General features: G+C 49.8%; 1 protein-coding gene across 1 annotated transcript; it reads left to right on the plus strand.

The window, feature by feature from the left end:
• Positions 1–5,172: 5,172 nt before the first annotated feature.
• Positions 5,173–19,224, plus strand: RAX2 (retina and anterior neural fold homeobox 2). The gene is made up of 3 exons (XM_005283798.4): positions 5,173–5,476; positions 13,106–13,356; positions 17,798–19,224. Exons 1-3 carry the CDS (start codon positions 5,173–5,175, stop codon positions 18,239–18,241), a joined length of 999 nt encoding a protein of 332 aa, XP_005283855.3. The 3' UTR covers positions 18,242–19,224.
• The last annotated feature ends 202 nt before the right edge of the window (positions 19,225–19,426 follow it).

Consider the following 19,426-nt stretch of genomic DNA (forward strand, 5'->3'; position numbering starts at 1 on the left):
GCAGCTCCTGCCCCCCGACCCTCCCCATAGACCTGGGAAGGGCTATTACTCCCATGCTATAGGAGAGGAACTGAGGCCCTGGAGAAATTAGGCATTTTACCCAAGGAGCCCACAAAAAAGGCAGGATATGAACCTACCACTCCTGACTCCAAAGCCTCTAGCTACAGAACCAGCCAGCCTTTCTCCCTGCAGCGGGGCTGGTAAAGTGTCCTGACGGCTGTGGGAGCCAGGCGCATGGCCTTGTACCCACCAAGGAGCAGGCGAGCGAGGGGTGAGGCTGTGCTTGAGGCCTGAGTCAGTGAACTTCCCTCCGCCAAAACTCTGGGCTGCTAAAAAGGCCAAAGCAAATTGTTTCTCTTTCTCCCCGTGCAGCCCCTTCTGCCTTTCTTCTCCTCACTCTGTGTTTCTAATTCTTTTCCTCTTCAGTAATGAGGGGATTACAAGGAAAACTCCAGCAGGACGCCTTTGTACGGGAGACAATCTGAGTGGGGAAGGCAGTTCCCGTCTTTGTCCATCATCAGAGTTCTCCCCCTCCCCTGAACTGGAGGGACATTTAGAGCAATTACTTGTCCAGAAAGTAACTGTCAATCATTCTTAAAGGGGAAGGCCTCCAATTAATGACCTCGCCTTAATCCTTTGGACTCATTTCCAATCTGCAGGGCCTGGTGACATCTGCAAGACTAAATAAAGATTCTCTCGAGCCTTAGTGAGATGGTTCTGTGACAAATAAGGAGACTAGAGGGAACTTTGGCTGCCAAGCTGCAAGATTGGTGAGGTTGAGCCGCTTGTTTGCTTTCCAGGAGGGACCTCCCAAGTTAAATACTCCTGGAAAATCCAAGCGGGGCCCAGCAGGTAATTTTGTTTTCTTCTAATTCAGCAGGAAGAGGTGGGGGAGAGATGCTGAAAAAGAAACGTGGTCTCTGGAAAGAAGCGCAGGTGCTGCGGTGGTCACTGGGGGGAATAGAAGTGCTAACGTCATGCACAGGGGGCTGGGGAGGGAGGGAGCTGAGGGGCAAATGGGGTATAAAATGGGCTCTGGAAATCAGCAGAAAAGTAGCACTAAAAACTTGATGCTTGCCGGTGTGGCCCAGTTCTCCTCTCCCTCACACCAGAGTAACTCCATCATTGACTTCCACTGGCTCTCTCCTGGTTTATACCTAAGGATCAGAGGGCAGAATCTGGCCCACTCTCTCCCCTACTTCATTCACCTGCGGCTAGAGACAGGTCATCCAAATAAGAAGCCAGACCCCTGGATATTTTGGCTTCCTTGGCTCTCCTCTTAAGAAATAGATTTGAAAAGCAAATGGGTACAAACAAGTATTCTGAGTTTACCGACAAAGCTTGAAACAGCCTGTCAATCATCTGTCTTTTCTTTTCTTTTTTCTTTGGTTACATTTTTCTTCTTTTTCTTTTACATTTCCTCTTTTTTTCTTTCCTTTTGCTTTTCTTGCTTTGCATTTCTGTTAAACTTCAGAAGTTTTTTTGGGGAAAATCCCCAGAAATCCCAAACAAGCTGCAAAGAGACAATACAACTGTTTTATTCACTGGTTCTCTCTGACCTTCATCTCAGCATGAAAAAAATGCTCTTAACTGTTTCACCGTTTATTTATTTATTTATTTTTAAATGATGGGTAGCTGCTAACCCCACTCCCATGCAAAATTGTAGAGGAACAAAAGTGTGCTCAAGAATAAATCAAAACAGAGGCAAATCCCCAAGAGATTTTGTGTCTTTGCAGTTTCCTTCATTACAGTCTTAAAGCTTAAGCACTTAAAACCAAAAATTGCTGCTGTGATCATGGCGTTCATAATGAAATATCAGGATCCACCAAAGACCGAGACGGGAAATCGAAATCAGCTCTTTTAGTTGAATGAATCCAATTAAGGTTCCTTAAAAATTCTAGACGGGATTCTTGAAACACACACACCCTGAATTTATTTGGAGATTTCCTTTTCTTTATTTGAATTGATTTGCTAACAGGAATGGGACCAGCAGACTGAATGTTTAGAAGGGGAGATGGTTGCATTATGCATTATGACTCCAATGGGTGTTCTGCCTGCACCAACACCATAGGCGTAGTTTGACTTCTCTATTTGCGGGGGGCAGCTCCGGTCAGGCCAATGGGGCTGTGCGTCGGGGGGCAAATTCTGCACCTTCCTGAGGCTTGCCGTTTCGGGGGGGCATGGCAAAGACTGCAGGATCTGTGCCCTCTGCCATCTCTGGTCATTTACATAACCAATTGAGTTTCTGAGGTTGTGGGGCCTTTTTGTTTCTGCTAGGTAGAGTGATCTTTCTAAAAATGGTGATTCTGATGAAAACGAAAGGGTGAAAATGTGAGATAGGGCCTCAGGAGGGCATGGGGGCTAATAAGGAGAGGATGGGGTGGCACAGGGGACTCTCTGCACGTCAAAACGAAAACAGAGGTGGAAATGAAAACGCTGGCCCAATTCTAACAGAAACAGGAGGAAGGGCCGCACTGATCTGGGATTTAAAAACATAATGAGAAAGGGGTTATTTCAAACAGAAGGTCAGATCCAGGTGGCTCCACAGAGAGATGGGTATAAGGACAGATAGACAAATAGATCAATTGGATTTTTGTTCTTCCTTAATAGATATTATTAAATGTTATTGTTTACTTTTATTTATTATTCATTTTCTGACTCCCCACTCTATTCCCTTATGTATCATTCTGTCCTCTTGTTTTGCTTCATTATTTATGTATCTGATTCTGTTATTCTTTTAATGCCTTACTTATTTTATTCCTGCTCCCACACAGTGGGATTATTTATTCTCGTTCTTTCCATGGGTTATGTCTCACTGGCTTCCCTCGTTGCTTGCTGTGTGTGCAGCTAAAGCAGAGGTGCTGGGATTGTAGGGGAAATTAGAGAGCAATGCACTGCCCGCCCCCTACCCCATCCCAGCTATGCCGTGGGATCCCACTCACCGGCGCCTGCCCATTGCCCCAGCTCGCGGTGTTGTAGGCTCCTGCATCACCGGCACTTTGGCTCTTTATTAGTTGATTTTTTTAAATGGATATTTGTGCTTGTCCTAGAAGACAGGCACTAACCCCAGCCAGGGAGCGGGCGACCCATTCCTGCTCCTACAGCAGCCTGGTTCCTGGATCCAATAGCTGCAGCTCAGACCCCAGAGGTTCGAGGGTGGAGGTGACAGAACTGAGTGGCCAGGTGCTGGGGCGTTCCCAACCGAACAGGCCACCTTGGGCTTGGTATAAAGGGAACAGGGAAACTGTCACCATGGCAACCAGCTCTTCCCCCCCCCACTGCACAAACACATACACAACACAGCACACTGCACACAAACAAGCCCTCCCCTACACACACAGACCACACAAACAAACACCACATGCATACACGCCACACCATTTAAACACATACACTCACCCACAAACAAGTATATGACCACACAGGCAATGAGCCCTACACACACACACACCTAGACACACCCAGGCCCCTCACCCCGCAGACACCCCCCCAGAGACACGCACAGCCCCCTTCCCCCTCCCGACATGGACACCCCCCCGACACACATGCACAAACACACAAAGAAGTCTCTGCTACGGACGGATCTAGTGGAAGGGAGACTGAAGCCGAATCCAGACTCCAAGGCCAACACCCTCCCCCTATCGCCATGTGGGTTCATGGGCACCAGTGGGCCTCACAAGGCTCAGAGATGGAGAGCATCTGTCCTCGGGGCTGTCTACTCCCCCCGGGCCATTCACACCCCCGAGACAAGGGGCTAACCCGGAGCCTGTTCTGACAGGGGGCCGAGTTCAGGGGGGCTGGAACAATTCATACAGTGTGTGTGTGGGGGGGAGGGGGCTGAGAGCCACTCAACCAAACTGTAAACCCTGTATCTGATGGAAACCGCTTCGAGCCAGGGGGTGTGGCAGCCCCCCCAGCAACCCTAGTTCCAGCACCTAGGGCTGAATTCACTAGTCCAGACCCCAAGCAGGAGGGCCGAGTGTCTCTAGGCTGCCCAGGGAAAGACCAGGCCCCGTGGAGAGCTGGGACCAACCCCTCTCCAAAGCAGAGGTGGATGTAGGGACAGGGTGTGGACAGGGAGTTCTCAGAGACACTGTAGGATGATGGTAGGTCTGGCTCCTCCAGCCTACGCAGCTGCCTGGGACCCTGGAGCTCTGCCCTAACCAGGGATGGACCCTGGTCACCTGGTCTGGGGAATGTTCCTGTCCTGGGAGCCTGGTGCTGCTGCATCCTAGGGCCAGAGGGGTGGGTGATGACAGTGGACTGTGGTTCTGACGCAGAATCCAGGGGGCCAGGCGTTCCTCACCCTCCTTCTCTCTCTTCTTTCCTTGCAGATGAAAAGAGCTGCGCAATTGAGAAGAGGGTGAAAGAGAGACAGAGAGAGAGGACGGTGCCAGGAGGGGGGGCTGGCTGCCTGCACCTGCGCCACTCACCCACCCATCTCGCCCATCCATCCACTCACCCCAGCCGCTGACCCCACACCTTACAGAGCCCCCTCACTCATCCATCCACTCACCCCAGCCGCTGACCCCACACCTTACAGACCCCCCTCACTCATCCATCCACTCACCCCTGCCACTGACCCCACACCTTACAGAGCCCCCTCACTCATCCATCCACTCACCCCTGCCACTGACCCCACACCTTACAGAGCCCCCTCACTCATCCATCCACTCACCCCTGCCACTGACCCCACACCTTACAGACCCGCCTCGCCCATCCATCCACTCACCCCAGCCGCTGACCCCACACCTTACAGACCCACCTCGCCCATCCATCCACTCACCCCAGCCGCTGACCCCACACCTTACAGACCCCCCTCACTCATCCATCCACTCACCCCAGCTGCTGACCCCACACCTTACAGACCCCCCTCACTCATCCATCCACTCACCCCTGCCGCTGACCCCACACCTTACAGACCCGCCTCGCCCATCCATCTACTCACCCCAGCCGCTGACCCCACACCTTACAGATCCCTCACTCATCCATCCACTCACCCCTGCCACTGACCCCACACCTTACAGACCCCCCTCACTCATCCATCCACTCACCCCTGCCACTGACCCCACACCTTACAGACCCACCTCACTCATCCATCCCCTCACCCACCCCCAGCCTCTCCCCTCCTCCCCAGGTACACTGCCAGCCCCAGGCTCCCCGCCGGTCTGAATGCACCTGGCCTTGCAGGAGGGCCCCATGAACGTGCTGGAGGCAGGGGCCCTGCAGCAGCAGCAGGTGTTACTGAAGGGCTGCGGAAGCGGCGCGGGGGGTGCAGGGCGCGTGCACAGCATCGACGTGATCCTGGGATTTAGCAGGGATCAGGACTCGCTCCTGGGCCCCCTGCAGGTGCCCGGCCTCGCGGCCAGCAAAAGCGGCGCGGGCAGCCTGGGGGACGCCAGCAGAGCGGAGCAGCCGCCGGCTCCCTACAGCGCCCAGCCCCTGGGCTCGCACCCGGAGGAGGCGGCTCTGTACGGTAAATAGGTTTGCAAGTCCAATCCAGCCGCGATCGTCCCTTCCCGGGGTCTGGGGGGCACCACCGGTTCCAGGAGCCCCAGCCAGAGCCCCCGGCAGGGCAGCCCCCGAGCCGCCCCCAGCTGGGAGCTTCCCTGCAGCGCCGGGCGCGGCGGCGGGCTTAGGGCAGCGAACAAGTGTCGTCGCTTCCCCTGGCTTGTGCCGTCGGGGCTGGGCGAGGCAGCGGCAGCCGGGCGCTCCGGGGTGGGGAGCCCCCCGGAAAAGGGCCGTGCCTGGGGGTGGCTGAGTCGGGGGGTCGCTAGGGGTCTCGGCGGAGTTTGAGCGCGGCGCCCCGTGCGCCTCCCTACCCGTGTCTAGAACCAACTTTTTGGAGACTTTTTCTCTCTCTTTTCCAAACGCGAACAGCCCCATTCTGCGGCGGCGCCTGGCCCGGCCTGGGGTTGTCCCCGCAGCAATAACAATTAACAGTAATTAATAGCAGGCTCTGAAGCTTTGACCCCCTTAAAATTCCAGCTTTTCCCCGGCGCGTCCCGGAGCCCGATCCCGGGGAGAGCCGCTCGCTGCCCTCCGAGTCCGCCCCCCAGGCGCTGCGGGTCCAAGTTCTGTTTGCCGGCTTGCTTCGGGTCTGGGATCGCCCCGGGCCAGCCCGGGGTCCCTCCGCGGAGTCTGGAGGGAGAAGCGGGGCCGACTCCGAGTTGGCCCGCGGGAGCGGGTTTTGACACGCGGGGTGCCCGAGGGACGATCGGCTGAGCCGAGAAATGGGGCGCAGCAGAGGCGCTGACCGACCCCCTCTTACCCAAGGGCTGGGGCCGGGCCCCGGGGGGACCTTCTTCCTCCCCCGGCTGCACAGCCCGGCTTGGCGAGGGGAGCCGGAGAGCCCCTTTAAGCGGCGCTCGGGGCTGAGCGCTCGGCTCCCTGAGAACCGTCAGGCCGGTCGTTGGGGGGCGGTGCGGGGCCCTGGGGCGCCCGGGGCTCGCGGGGCCAGCTCGGGGCCAGGCAGCCTCGCGAGTCGGGCATTGGGACTTTGCAACTTTTCTTCCTTTCTCCCTGCAAGTCCCTGCCGAGGTCTGGGCCCGGGCTCGGCCGCAGAGACGGGGTGGGAAGCAGGCGGTCAGCTCCCAGGCGTGCATCGGGGTGCGCTGAGTGGCACTGCTCGCTCCTCGGCTTAGCGCCGGGCAGCCCCGGCTGCGGAAGGACAGGCCGGCCCGGGGCATCGTCCAGACCCCGCTGGTCATCTGAGCAGCGGCTGGACAATGAGTGAATAACAAAGAGCCAAATACCCCTCGCCCCCCCCGCCAAAGCTGGGGGGGCCGGTGCTGCTCTCCGGGCAGAGCCCCCCAGAGAGACGACACAAGGTGTAATCGCCTGGACCATCGAATGTGGATCCCAGTAGGAACAGATCAGCCGCGGAAAGGGGCCTTAAAAACTGTGTTCACGGGTATCGGAAAGAAATTCATAAGAACATTTAACTAACTAAAAGATACCTGTGTATACATGTGAGTGTGTGTACACACGTGTGTCTGTATGTCTAACTACAGATGTGTATGTATGTATATGTGTATACTGTACCATACCTAGAGTGATCATCTATCTATTCATCCCCGGACACCTCCTAGCTAGCTAGCTACACACAAATATAGGAAGAGAGATCTGTTCTTTATTTAATCTTATTTAATTATCAGAGGGGTAGCCCTCTTAGTCTGGATCTGTAAAAAGTGACAAAGAGTCCTGAGGCACCTTATAGACCAGGGGTCGGCGACCTTTCAGAAATGGTGTGCCAAGTCTTCATTTATTCACTCTAATTTAAGGTTTCGCGTGCCAGTAATACATTTTAACGTTTTTTAAAAGTCTCTTTCTCTAAGTCTATAATATATAACTAAACTATTGTTGTTTGTAAAGTAAATAAGGTTTTTACAACATTTAAGAAGCTTCATTTAAAATTAAATTAAAATGCAGAGCCCCCTGGACTGGTGGTCAGGACCCGGGCAGTGTGAGTGCCACTGAAAATCAGCTCGCGTGCCATAGGTTGCCTACCCCTGTTATAGACTAACAGACATATTGGAGCATAAGCTTTCGTGGGTGAATAGTGGGTGACGAAGTGGGTATTCACCCAGGAAAGCTTATGCTCCAATACGTCTGTTAGTCTATAAGGTGCCACAGGACTCTTTGTCGCTTTTTATTTAATTAGTTACTTAATTTAATTTTCTTTTTAATTTCTTCAAACACACACGTGTCTATATTCTAGAGGTGTCTATAGGTGTGTACATATATAATGTACACACACATATATACAGTGGGATCTTTTATTTAGTTTTAGTTACTTAATGTAATTTCCTTTTTGATTTCTTTAGACTCACATATATGTGTGTATTTGTGTGGTATGTGAGGCACACCACACACTCCAGTACATCATTATCCCAGCGAGATCTGATCACATTTCCCTTTGAAGAAATATCCTGGGATTATGTATTTTTGTTTTATTTAAATGTTTGTATTAGATCCCTACCGATAGAAAGGGACTGGTAATCCTTATCAAATGCTGCAGAAAGATTTCAGATACACTGGATAAAAAGCTTAAAGACGAAATGTTCCTAGGTTTGAAAACGCTTATAAACACTCAGGGGAAAAAAGGTCATTAGCCAGAAACAGGGGGTGGGGGCAGAGCGGTAAAGAAACCATGTACTTTTGCGGGAAACTTTTTTTACAGCCATGTTGATGGGCCTGTTATTTCCTCTGCTGTTTTCTCTCTGTTCGTTTTGTAGTTAAAGGGAATACCCTTCCTTCAGAACTGCCAAATCACAGAACTGATGTGCGGGGAGCTAAAGGAGTCTCTAGTTTTTATACCACTGGTTTCTCTAGTTATTTGCACTTTTATGTCATAGAATTTCAAGGGCCATATTATCTCCAGCAAGTAAAGATTGTCCAGATCTAAATTAAGATTTTAAAAGAGAAACACCAAAAAGATGGTGAACTTTAAAAAAAAAAATGAGCAGGTTAAATCTCAGTTTATATTTGTGATTTTTTTCACACACTGTTTAGCGGATTTTTCTTTTTAAAAAATCTTACTTTAGCCTATTTCTATTGCATCTCTGAAATGTGGATTTTACTGGTCAGACAACTGCGTGTCTTTTTTTAAGATCGCTTCAGGGATTAGCTTTGGGAATTTCATTATTTTCTTAAGTATCAGAGTGGTAGCCGTGTTAGTCTGTATGCACAAAAACAACAGGGAGTCCGGTGGGACCTTCAAGACTAACAGATTTATTTGGGCATAAGCTTTCGTGGGTAAAAAAAAAAGGTGCCACCGGACTCCTCATTATTTTCTTAGGTGATCTGTATTGAATGGACAAATATACTGTCACAAGACATTACAAGAGAATTTTTACTTTCCTCGGCTAAGTCTGGTAGTAAAAGAAAATGATTTAAACGGAAAGAATTAAAAAGCCCATGCTGATTGTGATTTGCAGCCATATTAAGTTAAGGTTTGAATTAATTCATATGGCAGGTGGTTTATTAATCTGAGCTTTCATATGAAACTTATTTTTAAATTCTGTTTTTCATATAATTTTTCTCCGTTCTTGACAGGACATTAAATTGTGGACGCTTATTTTTAATACACATATAATCAATAGCTTTCACAAAGAATTTAATAATCACCCATGTAAAATAGATAGATGGATTCTATCTATCTATCTGCATTATATATATAATCTTCGGAACCTCATCTGGTGAAAAATCAGTGGTGTTCCATTGAAGTCCATCTGATTTACCCCAGATGAGGGTATACGTTACTCATGAACTGGACAGTGCGTTCCCAAACCCTGCCTGTGTTACGAAAATCTGCACTCCATCGATGTAAGTCCACTGCTGTAATTCCAGCCCAGTGGAATTACACCACCATAGTTTATTCTGATGACAGACCCAAATAGTTATACTGGGGCAAATTTCCTTCATGTAGGCAGGGTCATAGACAGTGAAACAAAATGTCTTTGGTACTGGTGATTAATCACAGACACACACTGAAGCTCCCTTACGCCATACTAGATTGAGCTAGATCCTGCAGTCTTTGCACAGCCAAAGCTCCCACTGCAGTCAGGCAGGGATCCGATCTAGTCATCAGCCTGGCTTTTTGTCCCACGGATGTTTAAACAAAGAGTAAGTGTGCAACTCTACCTACGGGTGTATTCTCATTGGGGTCACTGCACTGTAGCCATTAGGTTCTGATTCTTTATAGGGCACAGAGGCACCACAGCAGATCCTTCACTGGAGTCATGCTGATTGACACCAGCTGACGATCTGGCTCGCTGACTCTGTTTCATGCTGATGCGGGTTGGGCTTTGAAGTCAGAGGGAGCAGACCATCATTCAATATGGAGTGGAGTGTATGCTCCTAACATTTGCATGGGACAACAAGTGGGGAGGGTTGCAAGCACTTTGGAGGACAGGATTTGAATTCAGAATGACTTGTCAAATTGGTCTGAAATCAATAAAGATGAAATTCAATAAAGATTAGTGCAAAGTACCACACCCAGGAGGGAAAAAAATCAAATGCACAGCTACAAACTGGGGACGAACTGGCTAGGCATAGTACTGCTGAAAGGTATCTGGGGGTTAGAGCGGATCCCAAATTGAATACGAGTCAGCAGTGTGATGCAACTGCGAGAAAGGCTAATATCATTCTGGGGTATATTAACAGGGAAGACACTGGTGGTAATTGTCCTGCTCTACTCTGCACTCAGACTACCGGGCACCACAATTTAAGAAAGATGGAACAAATTGCAGTGTCCAGAGGAGAGCAACAAACATGAGAAAAGGTTTAGCAAACCTGAGCTATAAGAAAACGTTAAAAAACTGGACATGTTTAGTCTTGAGAAAAGAAGACTGGGCAGGAGGGAGTTTGTTATCGAGAGGGGGGGGAACCACGTGTTCTCCATGTCCACTGAAGGGAGGACAAGAAGTAATGGGCTTTTAATCTGCAGCAAGGGAGATCTAGGTGAGATATTAGGAAAAACTCTCTAACTCTCAGGGTAGCGAAGCTCTGGAACAGGTTTCCCAGAGGGGCTGTGGAATCCCTGTCACTGGAGGGTTTTAAGAACAGACTAGACAGACACCTGTCAGGGAGGGTCTAGGTTTAATTGGTCCTGTCTCAGCACAGGGGGCGGGACTGGACGACCCTTCCAGCCCTGCATTTCTGTGAGACAGTGAGACAGGCTCTTTCCTCTAGATCACCCAGGGTCTGAATCAGACCTCATTTAAGTCAGTATTTCTCCTCCAGTTCAATGGAACTGGCTCAGGCCCTCATTTCCCATGGCAGCCTTGTCCAGCCATCCTCTCAGGCTGGGGAGCACTGCTGTTTGAAAGGATCACATACCATGGGGATGTCTTTATGGCTCTAGTTTGAACATGTCCAGGTTCTCTTGCGAGGGGCTTTGGTGCCCAGCTGCTGTGATCCTGCAGTGCTGCCGGGAGGATGCCTTGCCCCTTGTACACACGCGAACCCAAATCCAAATCCTGTCGAAGCTAATGGCAAAACTCCCATTGACTACAAAGGAATTCGGATTTTGTGGGTAATAAGTGTCTGGCACCTCCTGGGAAGCGGCCGGAGCAGAGGTCACATGCTCTCTCTTGTCCTCTTCCTGCATGTGAATCATGTTACTTAGCTGCTTTTGTTGGACAATCTCAAAGTGAAGAACAGGAGGACTTGTGGCACCTTAGAGACTAACAAATTTATTAGAGCATAAGCTTTCGTGGACTACAGCCCACTTCTTCGGATGCGTATAGAATGGACTACCATTCTATATGCATCCGAAGAAGTGGGCTGTAGTCCACGAAAGCTTATGCTCTGTCCATTCTATATGCATCCGAAGAAGTGGGCTGTAGTCCACGAAAGCTTATGCTCTAATAAATTTGTTAGTCTCTAAGGTGCCACAAGTACTCCTGTTCTTCTTTTTGCGGATACAGACTAACACGGCTGCTACTCTGAAATCTCAAAGTGCTTCACTATGGTGGAGTTTATTTTACAGATGGAGGAAACTGAGGCACTGAGAGGGGAAGAGATGTGTCCAAGGGCACATGGCCAATCAGTGGCAGAGCCGGGACTAGAACCCAAGGTGCTCCAAGCCAAGCCCCTTGCTCTCCCCACTAGACAATGCTGCAAGTCCTGCAGTCTACTCTTGTGGTTTGGGTAACATCACAATGAGCGGCTGTGGGACCCATCTGATGTCAGAAGGGGAGCGTTGTGACTTTATATAGGGAATAAGCAGTAAGAGCAGGTCAACTCTTAAGGGAATGAACAACCTGTTTCCTTGGAGGAGTATCCATCTATCTGTCTGTCCGGGGGCCAGCTTCACAGTGCACTCTGGTTGCTTTGACCACTCTGGTGACACAAAGCGGCTGAAACGCCAGGTTCACTGGCCAGGTTTATGGCTGCTCTGTGGTGCTGGAGTGGCACAAAGCAGCCGGGAGGTACTGGTTTCTCTGGCCTTCGTTGCTGATGCCCCTCTCCTAGTGCTGTTTCAATGCCAAAAGTCCCTTGTGACTGAGGGTTGGAGACGTTTTGGAAAGTCAGAGCTGCTTCGAACCTGAACATTTCCCGTGAGATCCTGGCAGCGTTTCAGGGGAGTGGAAGGGAATAGCCAGGAAAGGATGAATAAGGGTGAAGTGCTCAGAGAGCTGGACCACGTTGTGCCATGAATCTCTACTGGGCTCACAAATGAAGCAGGAGGGATCTGGGAAGGTATCCAAGGAACAGGCAACAGTGGCCTGAAGTGTGCTGACGAGTCTGTAGGAAGGGCTGTGTCCAGCACTGAGCGACTGCACTAGCGGGCTCTGGAGGAATACTGCATTTTAGTTCACTGTGGCACTGTTTGCAAGGGCAGAAGGCTTAGCCCCTCTGTCCAGGTGGGTAATTGTTTCGCCTCCCCCAGGTAGTTTCATTTAGGGCCGGTCTGCATGCAGGTCTTGTAGCGATGCAGTAATACCGGCACAGAGATGCACAGCAGAGCCTCAGAGTTCTGAACTCCTCGGGAATGGAGGATGTTCATAACTCTGAAAAGTTCAGAACTCTGAACAAAACGTTATGGTTGTTTTTAAAAGTTTACAACTGAACATTGACTTAATACAGCTTTGAAACTTTACTATGCAGAAGAAAAACACTGCTTTCCCTTTATTTTGTGGGTAGTTTACGTTTAACATACTGTATTTGCTTCTTTTTTGTTGTTGTCTCTGCCGCTGTCTGATTGCATAATTGTGGTTCTAAATGAGGTGTGTGGTTGACTGGTCTGTTCGTAACTCTGGTGTTCATAACTCTGAGGCTCTAGTGTATTTAAATCAGTACAAACACTCTGTGCAGGCTGATGCTTCCTCACTTACTGGCCTGAAACTTGTGCAGCTCCGCTATGCACTTTAAACAGCTGTCACCTTCCACCCCAGAGGTGGCTGCCTTTCATTGGCAGGTAAATTGATCCCTAAGTTTAGTTTTCAGCTTAACAGTTGCTACTTAATAGTAATTCTTAAGTTGCTCCTGCTGCGGCTGTAGTGTGAAGAGGGACCTGTCTGGGTCTCTCTGGTGAGCGGCGAGGCTGGTGTTCCCTGCCCAGCTCCGATCTAACCCCCAACTACTGTCCCCTCCGCAGAAGCCAACATGTTCCTAAATAAATGTGAGGGAGAGCTGAGTGAGCTGCGGAAGAGCGTGGACAGCGAGGGCACCACGCCGGAGAACACAGAGGAGGAGCAGCCCAAGAAGAAACATCGCAGGAACCGCACAACCTTCACCACCTACCAGCTGCACGAGCTGGAGAGGGCCTTTGAGAAATCCCACTACCCAGACGTCTACAGCCGGGAGGAGCTGGCCATGAAAGTCAATCTGCCGGAAGTCAGAGTGCAGGTGAGGGAGGGCCAGACGAGGCTGTTACTCCTGGGCACCAGGTTAACCAATGGTGTATGCGGGAGCCTTTCACCGCTAGGTCACTGGTTAAGTCCAGCTCAGTTGAATATGGAACATGAGTCAACAATGAGATGAAGCTGCAAGAAAGGCTAATATCAGTCTGGGGTGTATTAACAGGAGTGTGACATGTAAGACACTCACTTGTCTCAGCACTGGTGAGGCCTCAGCGGAAGTACGGTGTCCAGTTCTGGGTGCCTCACGTTAGGAAAGACGTGGACAAATTGAAGAGAGTCCAGAGGAGAGCTACAAAAGTGAGAAAAGGTTTAGAAAATCTGGCCTGTGAGGAAAGTTAAAAAACCTGGGCATGTTTAGTCTTGAGAACAGAAGATTGAGGGGGGACCTAAATAGTCTTCAAATACGTTAAGGGTTGTTAGAGAGAGGGAGGGGATCAATTGTTCGCCGTGTTCACTGAAGACAGGACAAGAAGTAATGGGCCTCATCTGCAGCAAGGGAGATCTAGGTTAGATAGTAGGAGAAACTCTCTAATCCTGAGGTTCCCGAAGGTCTGGAACAGGCTTCCCAGGGAGGTTGTGGAATCCCCATCATCAGAGGGTTTTAAGAACAAGTTGGACAAGCCCCTGTCAGGGATGGTCTAGGCAGGGGTGGCCGAACCGTGGCAGAGCTCCCCACGTTCCCCCCATTCTCCACCTACCAGACATGTGGGGCGAGCTCGGGACCTCTGCCTTGCAGCGGGGTAGTTGGATAGGGGCTTCTTGCGGACTTGCAGGTCCTGGAGGTGAGAGCAATCTCTGCCCAGTGCTGAGACCCGGAGACTGGGTGCTTCTTCCAGCAGCTCTGCTATGGAGTGAAGTGAAATCCAGGAAATCCCCACTACTAGCCCTAATCTTGCATGGCTTGGACGAGATCTGGCCTGGGATTGCCCTGCAGGGCTGAGAAATTCTTGAAGACAAAATACAATCTAAGGGAGAGAGCCCTGGACTGGGACTCCAGAGACTCGGCTTCTCCTCCTGGCTTTGCCCCTAGCATACTGAGTGACCAGGGGCAAATCACATCACCAATTTGTGCTTCAGTTTCCCCATTTGTAAAAATGGGAGTAATGATACGTCCCTCCTTGCTAAAGCACTTCGAGATTTGTGGGTGACAAGTGCTGTAAAAAAAACAGGTGTTGTCAGTCTTATTAAAAACGGGGGAAAGGATTGCATGAAAAAATTTTAAATTTCCAACCTGTGTCCATTGCCTGGGGCTCCAGTTTCATGTGAAATCTGTCACAATATTTTAGTCAATTTTTTTCACCGGAATGTTATCAATATTTTTAGTTTATTGAAAGCCATGTTTCCTTACTGAAAACTAGATTCTTGGTAAAGAAACAGGTCAATAACGACTTTGAAAATGATTTGGATACAAACTGCCATTAGAATTTTTCATGGAAAATTTCATGAAAATGAGAAAATTTCAGTCGTGCCGGCAATTTTCTTGTTAAAAGTTTAATTTTATTTTTAAAAGTCCATTTTCAACAACAACAACAACAAAACTTGTATGCAAAAAAATTTCAGCCAGTTCTGAAAATGATGCCTTAATGTTAAATATCAGGGGGTAGCCGTGTTAGTCTGTATCTACAAAAACAACAAGGAGTCTGGTGGCACCTTAAAGACTAACAGATTTATTTGGGCATAAATTTGGGTTTTTACCCACGAAAGCTTATGCCCAAATAAATCTGTTAGTCTTTAAGGTGCCACCAGACTCCTTGTTGTTAATGTTAAATGTCTCACGAAGCCTTTTTGCAGACTTAACAAACCATAGATACTAGAATGACTCTGGCCACCACTGAAATGCAGCCAGCTCTGGGGTGAAACACAGAAGCAGTTATTTTGCATCACACAGCAACGCCGCAGGGGAGCTTAGGACAGAAAGTGAAGAAGTGTATTCAATCCTGTTGAAACTGCATTTAAGGCAGCAGGCTGGAATTTAGGCCAGGCATGGGAGAAACCCCTTTGCAGGAGAAACCCCAAGGGGTCTTGCAGCACCACGTGTGGTTGGGTTAGGAGTCAGGACCTGGCTTATCTTTTTGAATGGACTCTGAGCTGTGCCCCAGTCCCACGTGAAGTTGAGCCTGGGTTCATTGCCTTGCTCTATGTCTCGAGCAGAGGCAGCATGTGTGGGAGAGGGAGAAGAGGAGAGACCTGGTGCACAGGCCTTCATCGCCCCCTGGGGCTTGACTCTCAGAGTGGCACTGGGCCTTGCGCCAGGCCTGAGGGTGGCTACACGCACGGCCCCCGTTGGCTACAGCACTACCAAGCCACCAGGAGCTAGGAGGAGGAATTAGTGTGCAGGGAGAGGGTGACCAATCAGAGAGAGGGGGATGTCCAGGGGAGCCATAGCCATCTGGAACTTCACAGCAGATCCTGCTGCTCCATAAGCTCAGGCCTCTAACACCTGAGCTAAAGGAGAATCTCCACAAGCTCTTAGCAGTACAGACCCTATGACCCACAGCTGAGCAGTTCCTGTTCTTTCTAATAAGGTGTAGTGGTGCGCATGCACACACATATACACACACCAGCCAAGTCTTTACAGTATCCCTGGAGCCTGGGGCCCGCCCCCAGACCAATTCCATATAAATGAAACAGAAGGGCAGCATTTTATTTTTATCAGTAGATCTTTGTCATAATCTATGTGGAAACAAGTGATTGTCTAATAAAACACAGGGCAGAAGAGGAGTTTCAGTCAATGTTTGTTCATCCCCCACAAACTCCAGCAATGGGTAGAGCGGGAATGAGGGGCTCGACTAGCTCTTTATTAATTTGGAAACCACCCTGAGTAATTAAACAAGAAAATCAATTAAAAGGTAATTAACTGCATGCTATACATGGTTAGCTGTATATTTCATGGCACCTTCTAAAGGATTAACAGACACATTAATAAGCATGTTCATCCAATTAAGTTTAAACCTACCACCAGTGGCCTGCATGCTGGGGGATAAGATAATTTGGTATTTGATACTGATACGATCGGCATGATTTCTAGTTAAAATGCACAGTCAAATTCTGTTGAGTCACTCCAAAGACCAGCCAGCCCACTGCAGATCTGGGAGTGGTGTAGATTAGCAGGACCTGTTTTTTAAAAAAGACAAGGGTGGCGCATTTTTTAGTGTACATGGTTCATTGATTTTGATAACTGATGTTCATATTTAATTAGATATGACGAGACTTCATAGTATGGGAGCAAAAAATACAGCGTCACGTAAGACAGTATAATAGCATATACACAGCATCTTTTCATCCATTGATTTCACTGGTGGCTGCGTCCTGGGGGTCCAGTTGCCAAGCAGGTGTAGGCTGGGTAGCTAGAGATTGTGAGGGCTGATTCTCAGCTGGTGAGGGACAGAAGAACAGCCATACTGAGTCAGATCAAAGGTCCAGCTAGCCCAGAACCCTGTCTTCTGGCAGTGGCCAATGCCAGGTGCCCCAGAGGGAGTGAGCAGAACAGGGAATCATCAATTACCATTTAAACTAGTTGAAGATCTGCCCCTGGAATGGTCACTGACTAGAAACAGGACGTGGAGCAGGCCAATGCAAACAGGAAACATTTCTGGCAGCCCATTGGTTTTGATAAACCCGTAGTGTTACTAGCAGCCCGGGGAAGGACGTTTAAAACACATTGATCTCTGCTGGGACTGAACTGAAAGCCCTAGAAATGAGTTAGGTCCACGAGTTTTAACTAGGGCTGCCAACTGGCTCTGAGCAGCAGCTTTGGGAAAAAGACTCTTTTACTGAATGTCCAAATGGCCCTTTCACTGACTACCCCTATTTTTCCTCTCTAGTTCACATCACTCCACACTGTGTTTTTTCCTTCTCTCTGCTATGTATTGTTTAACTCCACAAAGTGCTTTGGGAGCAGGTTGGCAGGGAAGATGCTATCCTGGATTGTGTGGCATTGTATTATCTAATCATCCGAGAGCGACTTCCCAAACAAGGGGCCAGATCCTCACTCAGGAGTTAAAAAATCAACAAGCGTTTGGCCTGCCTAAAGACATCAGGATTTTATACCCAGCAAATGTAACATAGTAATAATGGGTGGGTAGTCACGGAAACATCACTCAGAATGGCCAAGTTCTGGTGCTGCTTGGGTATTAAGTATGGGAAAGAACTGGCTGGTGTGTATGTGTTAGATCTGCCTTCTACTGGTGGAATCAGAACTGCTCAGCCATGTGGCATAGGTCCTATACTGCAGGATTCTCCTTTAGCTCAGGTGGTAGAAAGGGTGATTTGGGGGCAGGAGACTCTGAGTTCTCATTGCAGCCACAGAGTTCCAGGTGGCTGTTGTAGGCAGGCATCCAGTCCTAGGCTGTGGTGTGAAATGTTGATGGCATCTGGTGGGCTAGGACTGAGTGCAGTTAGTCACGCTCCAGCCTCTCCTCTTGCAGGTGTGGTTTCAGAACAGACGCGCCAAGTGGAGGCGGCAAGAGAAAATGGAAGCCAGTTCGATGAAACTCCACGACACCCCCATGTTGTCCTTCAACAGGCCCCCAATGACCGCCAACGTCGGGCCCATGAGCAACTCCTTGCCTCTGGACCCTTGGCTGACTTCCCCCATCTCCAGCGCTACCACGGTCCACAGCATCCCAGGTTTCATGGGGCCCACCCAAGCCCTGCAGCCCGCCTACGCCGGCCACTCCTTCCTCAACACTGCACCTCCCATGGCTCAGCCCATGCAGCCCATGGCACCCACGCCGTACCAGTGCGCCACCCCCTTTGTGGACAAGTACCCTCTGGAAGACGTCGACCAGAGGAGCTCCAGCATCGCGTCCCTACGGATGAAAGCCAAGGAGCATATTCAGACCATTGATAAAACCTGGCAGCCTATTTGATTAATGATGCCCCCTCCCTACCCTCCTGCAATTTTCCAATTTCCTGGTCCCATCAGGCTGGCTACTCTGCATCCTGGGTTGCTCAGAACTGATGTTGGATGTTGGTGTTTCCCTAGGGGCACTGCCAGGCCTCCCCATGCAGAACCCTGTCCAGCTGCTCCCAAACTTCCCAAGCCAGAGCTCAGCGCAGCGAGGTAGGGCAGGAATTCCCCCCCCCTCCCCCCGGCCCCACACCTACGTGTTAGAAGGGTCTCGGGGTTGAACTGATTGGCATCGTGAGCAAGGAAGCAGACGTGGACACTAGCGAATGGGTGGCGTGGCCGAGACCTTGCGTAAAGGGGACGGGTTTCCAAGAGCAACTACCGTGACCGTCAAAGCCAGCCCACCTCCGCAGAACCAAAGGGACAGTTCAGTGTGTGGTTTGTGTTTCCTTTGTTTTGTTTTCAGCCATAGAGAGCCAGATCCGCAGCTGGGGGCAATCACTGGCGCTACGGCGATTTGCACCAGGTGAGGGACTGGCCCTGGTTCATCTTTCCCCAGGCACCTTCCAGACTATCCCTGCAGGGTCGGCACATGGCAGAGGCAAGAGCAGGCAGAAGACAGAGCTCAATGCAGGGGCAGCTCTCCGGCATGTCATACACGTCAGACTAGGTGATCGCAATGGTCCCTTCTAGCCTTAGCATCTGAGACTCCGCGCCTGCAGAGCCCTGTCTCTCACTCCCGGGAGTGGGGCGAACACCCCCCCCGTACCTGTGGCTGGCATAACCAATTGGCCAGGTCCCCTGCACTTACACATGGACTCTCCCACAAACCTCTTGTCAGTTCAAACCCACTGTCCTCCAGCAGCCCGTAGCAACCTTCCCTGGACTTGCGGAATCATCTCGGGGTTCTCTTCCCTCAGCCCTTTGTCTTTATTGTTATTCATTTTTTTATGCTGCAGATTTTAAAAAAAACAAAATGAAATGATCTAGTTTCCTAGAGAACATTTTTGTTGGGTATTTTTTTTAGCTACGTCAGAGAGTGTTGCTGATTCTGCTGGTAAATGCAACTATATACATTTATGGTTGTATTCAGAGTAGACACTTACAAAAACTCAAACCCATTCTGAAATACGGGACCTGTTAGTTGATTCTTGATGCCCGTAATATCAGAATAATACACCACTTGTGAGCGACAATGGAACTA

This window comes from Chrysemys picta, chromosome 25 (genome assembly GCF_011386835.1).
Source record: "Chrysemys picta bellii isolate R12L10 chromosome 25, ASM1138683v2, whole genome shotgun sequence".
Classification (NCBI taxonomy): domain Eukaryota; kingdom Metazoa; phylum Chordata; order Testudines; family Emydidae; genus Chrysemys; species Chrysemys picta.